This window comes from Lissotriton helveticus, chromosome 10, assembly GCF_964261635.1.
Source record: "Lissotriton helveticus chromosome 10, aLisHel1.1, whole genome shotgun sequence".
Taxonomy (NCBI): domain Eukaryota; kingdom Metazoa; phylum Chordata; class Amphibia; order Caudata; family Salamandridae; genus Lissotriton; species Lissotriton helveticus.
The window spans coordinates 1,117,442,307-1,117,451,149 of NC_136071.1; the positions used below are offsets into that span (position 1 = coordinate 1,117,442,307).

At 47.6% G+C, this 8,843-nt stretch overlaps 1 protein-coding gene across 1 annotated transcript in view; it reads right to left on the reverse strand.

The window, feature by feature from the left end:
• The window catches only part of SH3BP5 (SH3 domain binding protein 5), a 253,938-nt gene extending 245,363 nt beyond the window's left edge, over positions 1–8,575 (reverse strand). Inside the window, exon 1 of the mRNA XM_078663894.1 lies at positions 8,075–8,575. Coding sequence (XP_078520020.1) covers positions 8,075–8,149 — 75 coding nt within the window. The 5' untranslated portion in view covers positions 8,150–8,575. The remainder of the gene's footprint in view (positions 1–8,074) is intronic.
• Positions 8,576–8,843: the final 268 nt, after the last annotated feature.

Genomic DNA, 8,843 nt, shown 5'->3' on the forward strand with positions numbered 1-8,843 from the left:
ATGCTGACATCTTTTTCAATCAAGGTTTTAAAAGAAAAATATATATGGAACTAGCATCATAACAGCCATTTAAACTGATAACGACCCTATACCACCGTAAACCATTTCTTTTCCTCGAATGAAAACATGAATCCGTCACCTCCCCCCCACCTTATACTGAATACCCCTGGCCTTTGACCCTCTCCCACACGCGGTCTGTACTACCGCCCTCGGGCGATCTATGTAATAAACAGACTACCATTGGTCACCCTTGCCGCACTACCGGTTCCTCTGGGCTTCAATGCCGAGATAAAAGGGACTGCATCCCACAGAGATAAGTCAGGTACGTGGTAGGTAAAAACATTTTTTATGTTTATGCGCGCTGATGTGCTTTGAACACTGCCCCCCCCCTCTTTTCTTTTTCTGCAGGATTAATATCGGAATTTCAGCTGAAGTATGGAGAAGACCTAAAACACACCGTGTTCCACGCGAGGAAAATAGGCTAGCTCTGTGAGACGGTACATTGTATGAAAAAGCTGTCTCTGGGAGCGTGAAAAATGTTATGGTATGAATGTGCGCATGGGCCCTGATTTGTACGGTATGAATGCGTATGTGTGGCGCACGTCTAGGTCGATAAAAGAATGCTTTTTGTATGACAGAGGTGTTGATCGAGCGGTTGAGGGAATAAGAAAAATAAGCCCGAACATGGTACCTGCATGTGAAGGACGAAAAAGAATATAGCACTTACCTTACCTAGGAACGACTCTCTCCCTCTCTGGAGCTAGTGAATGGGAGAGTGGCCTACACCAGAAACTTGAAGGGTTATTGTAGTACCTCGGACCCGAACCGATATCCCAAATGTACACCCAAAATAATGCGCACCAGTGAGTCAATTTACGTGCTGACTAAATAGGAGAAGTCAAGAGTACCCCGGGTTGGGGTTCATCCCAAATCCCCCTCAGCCCAGAAATTAGGGATTTTGTTGTGTTTTAGATTTACCCCTTCTTCTTCCACCCTCATAGAAAAGTCAGAATTGTACCATCGCACGTCCGACTGGCACCCCTCCTTTACCTCAGCTTGGATCGTCACTTGCTAGATGTTGGAAGACCCCACCGTGAGTATAAGCACGACTGGACTAGTGTCCGACCAACTAAGAGGGAGTAAGTATTTTTTTTTAAAAACGAGGTTACCAACAAAAATTGTCCACTATTAGGAAGGAAGGAGAATAAAGAGCTCGACCCCCAAATGAATTAAATGGAATACTGAGAATGCGCAACACGCATGAAAAAGTCCTTTTGCCCAAAATAGCTCTGTGTTTTGTCTTAGGTTTTCGTACTTGATGTATGTACTGTTGCACCCTATCTGGTATTTGTGTATACGTAAACTATGAATTTATGTTTTCCCTCAGCTTGTGTTTTATACATGAAACTGACCCGTACTGATCTATATGTGTGTGCACTGAATAGCCTATTATTATACACGTTTTTCTCTCTCTCTCTCTCTTTTTATGTTGTACATGTACTAATAGCCTATTTTGTGCGCACGTCGCTCTCTCCCTCTGAGGGCTCCCTTGCTCCCTTTTGAATAAATGACGACACTGTACCTCGCCGGTACAGGAATAATTGGCTTTAGAGACGACAGTGTTTGAACAAATTGACAGAAACAAAACGATCGTATTTTGCCATATTACTGCCTCTCCTTTCTGTAAAATGATGAAACTTAATTGGCTGAGAAAGAAAGGACAGGTAAGACGACTGAAGTCCCCTAATCTGACCCTTAAAAGGGAACTATATGTCAGTGGCTTTTTGTTTTAGTACTTTAGTAACACCACCTTCCTCATTCAGATTACCACCGCCCATTGCACAAAAGTAGAATGTCCGAAACGTCCCCGTTTTTCAGAATGGTCCCAGTTCTGTACCAGCCGTCCCAGAAAATCTTAAAGACTGTAGCTGATGACCTTGTTTTAAAAAAAAATAATAATAATCATCTAAAACTGATCAAAGTTAGCCGTTGCTTTCAGAAAAGAAAAATGCTTAACGTATGTCCTTCCCTGGAAAAAGGTACCTATAAGCCCATGATAGTAGCCCCTCACACTTTCTCATAAAATTAGCAGACCCTGAAGAAAAATATAGCTCAACAGGATTTGTTTTAGAAAGGCGAGCCTCTACCGGAGGAGCCGGTTTGAATTTAATAGACCATGTAATTGACAGACACCAGACTCCTTGCCACGTTTACGAATGTAACAGGAATCAACACCTAACAGACATGATTATGGAAAATTCGTAGAATTGCCCGCAAACCTACACCACAGCAATGATTTATGAATTAACAGCATACCCCGTCGTAAGGATAAATAAGCCTCCACCCTATCATGACCGATAAACGTTTCCCCAACTACTTGGGGTTGGGAGAGAAATTAAAGTGTGTAAACGTCTTCCCCTGCCAATTCTCTAAAAATTGTCTTTTATACTCATTTAAGGATAACGTGCAGTCGTCGGAGGAGAGGGGCTGGACGTGACGCACAGCCTGGCTGCAGATCGGGGAATATCTATGACCTCGACCAAGGTGGAGCCACAGAGCAAAGAGTTGCGGGACGAGGCACCATTCTCAAACGTGGAAAGTGAAGGAAAGAAGGGCTGTCCAGAAGCCCCTGCATGTTGATGAGCTCGTGCCGAAAGTCCCAGCCCATTTTGCCCGATTGATGAGCCCACTTGCTCGAAATTTCTGCCCTCCTTGGTCCGTTTCAGATCTGATCCCACTCCACCCTCTCTTCCCTCAGCCTCCCAAAGCACGCCCCCATCGCCCCCTTTTTTCCATACGGAGTTTTTCTTTGAACTTGACTTGAAGAAGAAGCACAGCACAAAGATAGAGTAGGGTTTGTCACGAAAGAAGAACGGAATGCGGGTACCCCGCCTAAGGTACCTATGATAGATTAGTTAGGGAACAGGACAACCAGGACTGTGGTCCGAGAGCAAAGAGTGGCCACACCCTCCAACGCAAAATCTGAATCCGAGCTGGACGCATAGCTCCACCGCCGGTGCTCAACAGTGCCAACGAAAGAAGAAAAACAATGAGAGCCTACCAGTGATGGCTCACTATAAAAAGACACTGGAAAGACGAACCCTTTTTGAACATTGACACCCCTTGAATGACACTTGTATTAATTTGAATTCCTCTCCCAACCACTTGTATTGATTATCACCCAATTGAGCTTTCGAAACATTACATCGGTCACTTCCAACTGTACATGGATAACAAAGAAAACGCTAACTCTGTATCTTGATGATTGTAGAACACCAGTTATGCACATGAACATGCTTTCTAGTTTTTGGACCCCCTTGGGGTTCAGACTCCAAGTGATAATAGCCCTTATCCTGCCAGAACCTTTTTGTATGACATCATGTTTGTATTCGAACGAATTTCCTACATCGTCTAAATAATGTCCCCGTCTCCAAGGTCTAACGTATAACGCAGCTAATGTAATTTTGTATACACTGCCTCCTCGCCTATCGCATTGACTACATGTGGTTATGTACGATTCTGTCAGCATTGATAGCAGGATTATTTCCGTCTGCCCGTAATGCATATGGGCTATCAAAGACCTCAATAGACAGCCCAGCCACATACTTCCCTTATTAGTATAACTAAATGTCAGCTTGAACGTCCTTACCTCAGACATGAACAGAAATGACCTAACTTATGATAAAAACTGGGGACTATGGAAAATGACTAAAATCGGTATACATAAGCGGCGTTCATTTATGTTCACCATAGCCACTGTTGAGCGTAAAGTGAAAATCATGAAACATTGGCCACACCACCTTGTCCCTTTTTAGGCCCCTTTCATGTAATAAAGCAATAAACCTGTGTATAAGAGGCCAGGCCTCAAGGATGCGTTTAGAGCACCTCGAGAAGATACCCTGTTGTCTGATTTGACGTGTTCTGCTCCGTCGGAATAAACTCCTGTTTCCTGCCTTCCAGTCTTCAGCGCCTGCCTCTTTATTTGGTAACCGTGAGTTGGGTGAGAGGTGGCTAACGCCGGGCAAACCTTGAAAAGGGGTAATCGACCTGATCTGCCTGACCCTTTTTCTACAAAACTGATGAAGGCAACCTCACAGACCAGACAACTCAGGATACAGAGAACAACAAGAAGGACAACGAAACAGGAAAAGTAGGAAAAGTGCCCAGAAATCGCACGAAAAGCATAATGGAAAAACATGACCAAAAGAAGACTAACAGGGCAACGACCAATAGCAAAATAACAACAACCAAGGAAAATAAAATCAATATAACAGCGGATCGGATAAAAACTCAAATAAAGAAGGGGAAAATGGAAGGAGCCCCAGGCCCAAACGGGATACCACCGATAATATTTAAATATGACACCGAATTCTGGAGTAACACGTTAGTACCACTCTTTAGGTGCGCACAGGTATCAGAAACCTGCCCGGAATCCTGGAAAGGATCGATTATAAGCCCAATTTATAAGCAGGGAGACAGGAGCAATCCTTGCAACTACCGGCTGATTGCCCTACTAGACATAGAGGCAAAGTACTACGCTGGTATTTTATTGGACGAACTGACATCTTGGGCAGCGTCAAAGCATATAATCCCGGCAAATCAAACAGGATTCTGCAGAGGACAAGGAACCACCACCAACGTCATGGCCCTAACTCTGCTGACCGACGCGGACAAAGTAGGAAAGAACTCGCTGTTTCTATGTTTATAGATTACAGCTCCGCCTTCGACCATGTGGACCGGGGCAAACTATGGCATAAGCTTGAAAAATGGGAGATTCCACAACCCCTCTTGAAGCAGCTGATCCTACTTCACACCAACACCTGGGTCAAGATTAAGCTGGGTGACGGGACGCACCTCTCTAGGCGAATCAACACCTTTAAAGGCCTGAAACAAGGGTGCGTCCTAGCCCCTACTCTGTTTAATCTTTTCCTCGCAGACCTACCAGGGGAACGGGACAGCATCAAATCGCACGCCTCGCGTCTGGGAGACATCACGCTGTCCAATCTCCTCAATGCCGACGACCTTGTCCTAATAAGTCGTACTCCAACTGGCCTCCAGCACCTTTTAAACACTACCAGCTCATTTTCACAGCGCAACGGACTAACCATTAACTTAAAGAAAACAAGAACTATGGCCTTGAACTACAAGAAGGCCAGGAAAAATAGCTGGTACTTGGAGGGACACAAACTGGACCATGTAACGTGCTACAAGTACCTGGGGGTCTTAGTAGACAGCAGAGGCTCGTTTAAACCCCAATTAGAGACGCTACATCGAAAAGGCACCATGAGTTATCTTGTGATGAAGCCTCTGAAGAAAATACTGCCAGACTGTATGCTTAACCCGTTTCTACAAGTACTGAGAGCTCGCCTTCAACCGACGCTGACATATGGGAGTGAATCAACTCTTGGAAAAGATGCACTGACCCTCGACAAAGTGATCAGTAAAACCTACAGATCCATCTTTCAGCTACCCAGCTATGTATCTCCTGCCCAAATCCGCCTGGAGTTCGGGGTTCAAAAACAGACAGTGGAAAGAAGGGGCAGCTTTATAAAATGCTGGCATAAGATTAGAAATGCAGAGCAAGGCACCTTAAATGCTCACCTCTGGATTGAGTTGCAGCGTCGAGAACAATCACATGCAAGAAAGTATCTGACGGAATCACTAGAAAGACTCGAACTGACTGACCTCTGGGACACCCCGGTAGATCATAAAAGCTTCAAAAAGTTAGTAACGAAAGTAACAAAAACAATATCGCTACTAGAAGATAAGGAAACTCTATCAAAAAGGGCTCACGGATGGACAGTCCTAAACGACACCAAAACATTAAAGCCTCAAGCGTACCTAGACCACGGATTCAAACAGAAGATCAAGGAAAAATTTCTAAAGCTACGACTCGGCATACTACCAATTCTCCCTCATCTGGCCTCATGGAAAAGGAATCAAGAAGATCAAACTTGTTGTGTCTGCGGAGCAGGACCTGAAGATCTAACCCATATAATATGTATCTGCCCTAGCTTGACGGACATAAGGAGATCCTTACTACGTGCAATATGGAACCAGAAGGGCACCAGATCCTGCAGACAGGCAGTTAAATTATGCTTCAACCCGCAGGAGATCCAACTAAACTGCCGACTTAAAAAATTCCTTGACGCAGTGGAGAGAATCAATGAAACACAAAACGAGGAAACTGAGTAACAGAAAGACAGTGCCTTTGAGCATAATCTCGGGTCTGTAGCTCTAATGAACAATGATAAAAAGCAAACTGTTAACACGAATTTACATAATTTTAACCTCTGACAATTCATTTTTAACTTTGACATATATCTCTTTTAATGCTGTCAGGGGCGGCTCTAGGCTCATGCGGCCCTGAGCAGGGAGCATAGGTAGGGGGCCCTGGAAGAGGGGGTCCGGGCGGGGTGGAGCCCCCCGGAGCTCAGGAACCAGGAGGAACGCAGGCACGGAGGCCAGTGAAGAGGGGCGGTACCGGGGTCAGGGTGTTTGGAAGTGGAACAGAGCCGGAGGCCGCCAAATCCCTGCCAGGGGCCGCCACGCAAATATGTATCCATCCTCAGAGGATTATTATATTAAGGATATATATTGGCGTGGAGGCCCCTGGGGTTTGGTGGCCCTGTGCAGGTGCACAGCTTGCACATGCCTAAGGCCGCCCCTGATGCTGTGTATTTTAAATTGTGAGTTTTAATTAACTGTGCAATAAAATTTACCTTACCTTACTCACCCTATGTGTGTGAGTATGAGCACCAGGCCCAGATGGGGGGGTCCGAGACTGCCCCTTGGCCTGGGCCTGCTGCTGAAAGGGGCCTCAGATATCGACTGGTGCACGCTTAGCCTTTCACAAAGCTCAGGAGATGCGCCTCGAGATGGAAGCGCCCCCTACTCTGTGGGGCTCTGCGAGGGCCTACGTGTGAGCATATTTTGTATATCCCAGCATGCAAAGCGTTGTTGGCAGCGGAGCAGAGGCTGGCAGAAGGCGACACAAGTGCCCAGCTGTTTTATAAAAAGACTGCACGTGAAAACACCCAGAAAGTCCAAACAGACACACACAAGAACCGTGAACCTACAAGAGACGGACTCCTAACACTCCTATATGCCATTGTTCCTACACCGCACTGCGTTAAAGCCCCGGGCCGTAATTCACCCAAGACTCGGGCCCCTTCTCTGTGCTCACAGCCAGGTGGTTATAATTAAACCACAAGGTCTCCGTGCTCTTGACAGAATTCCACACACTTTACTGTTCACTCGAGGAAAATACTTCGCAAGGCACAGCGCCTCCCCGTGGAGGCCTTTTGTTGGGTGCCTCAGACGGGAGATGTCAATAGATTAAAAGTGAAAGCAGTTAGAGCGGCGTGACCCACCCTGCTCCACCTTCCTCCTTCCCTCCCCGGCTGCGAGGCGATCTGTTCTCGCAACAAAACACTCTTTAAAGCAATAATAACTCAAAGGCCTGAGCACAAAAGACTATACAGAGACGAGGCCCGTTCGCCGTGAGCAGAATGGACGCACACGGTGTTAGCGGAATTTGCTTCGAAGCCGCTTCTTGGCGCTTAATAACAGCAACCCTTGGCCTAAGTGTATAGTACCCCCGCCAAATCATTAACTATCAAAGCACGGTTATGAACTGTCCTGTTTCGACTAACAAATGGTATCCACTTGCCCGACCACAGAAGGATGAAAGGTTGAGCCAGCCTGGCCAAGAATGCAGACGGCAAGCTCCTGCCGCTACTTTGCATAACAATAATGTTAAAGGTGCGTTCACATAGCGCTCGCTACAGCCTCGAAACGCTGTGAACAGCATCGGTTATTAATATTTCAACGCCACAGAACTCGTTTATAACCCTCGTCTGGATGAAAGGCTGAGCCAGACCCGAACGAGAGCCCTCCAGATTTCAGGGAGATATCAGCAGCAGGCGCGTTAACATGCCGAGCTAGCTTAGAGGTCTCGTTTGACCATTAACCTGTTCTTGTATTTTTCTGGGAAGGATGGGTGGGGTGGTGGCACAGAGCAGCATGGCGGATGGGGCAGCTGCAGAGAGGGCAAGTGTCATGCCGTGCCTACCTGTATCCTGGGGTCCACCTCTTCCTCCTCGTGGGGCACGGGCTCCTCTGCCCTGGCTCTTTTGCCCATGTCCATGGTGCCCTGCGCGTCGGGGTGCGTGATGCTTATTTCCCCTGCAGAGGCCCCACCAGTGTTTCCAGTTATTATTGCTTCAGCTCTGAGTCTCCACAAAGGCACAGCTCTCTCCCCGCAGTGGGCTCCACAGCCCCCCGTCCCAGCTCTCCGCTTTTCCTCTTTTTCGTGCTCTTGAATATCCAGCAGGAGAACGCATCGTCCCCCGGCCCGGGCTCAGACCTGCTGGCTGAGGGGCATGGCCGAGCTGCAGTGCCACCCCACCGCTGGCACAACTGGAGCAGCTGCAGACAGATGCGTGTGGCAACAGCCCCGGCCTGGCCTCCTCTGAGGCAGCAGCGGCGGGCGGGGCGCCGCACAGCTCCGCCCCTCCGCTGTCACTGAGCCCCTCTCAGCTGCCTCCCTTATCAGCGAGAAGTCCCTTCATCTGGCAGCGCGGCGGAGGCGAGACATGCCCCGCACACGCCCTCCTCGCCTCCATGCCAGGATGGAGGCGCGCGGGGGCTGTCGGTATGCTAATGCACAAAGGGAACGCCCTCTGCCAGGCTTCAGAGATTCCAGACAAAAGCGGGTGGCAGTGCCTTCATCCTACAGGGGGTTATTTAAACGTAAACCACAGGCAGACGTCTGTGTCAGAACGATACGGTTATTTATATAGCGCCTAGAGGCCACTATAGCCTCCTCGAAGCGCTCGCTC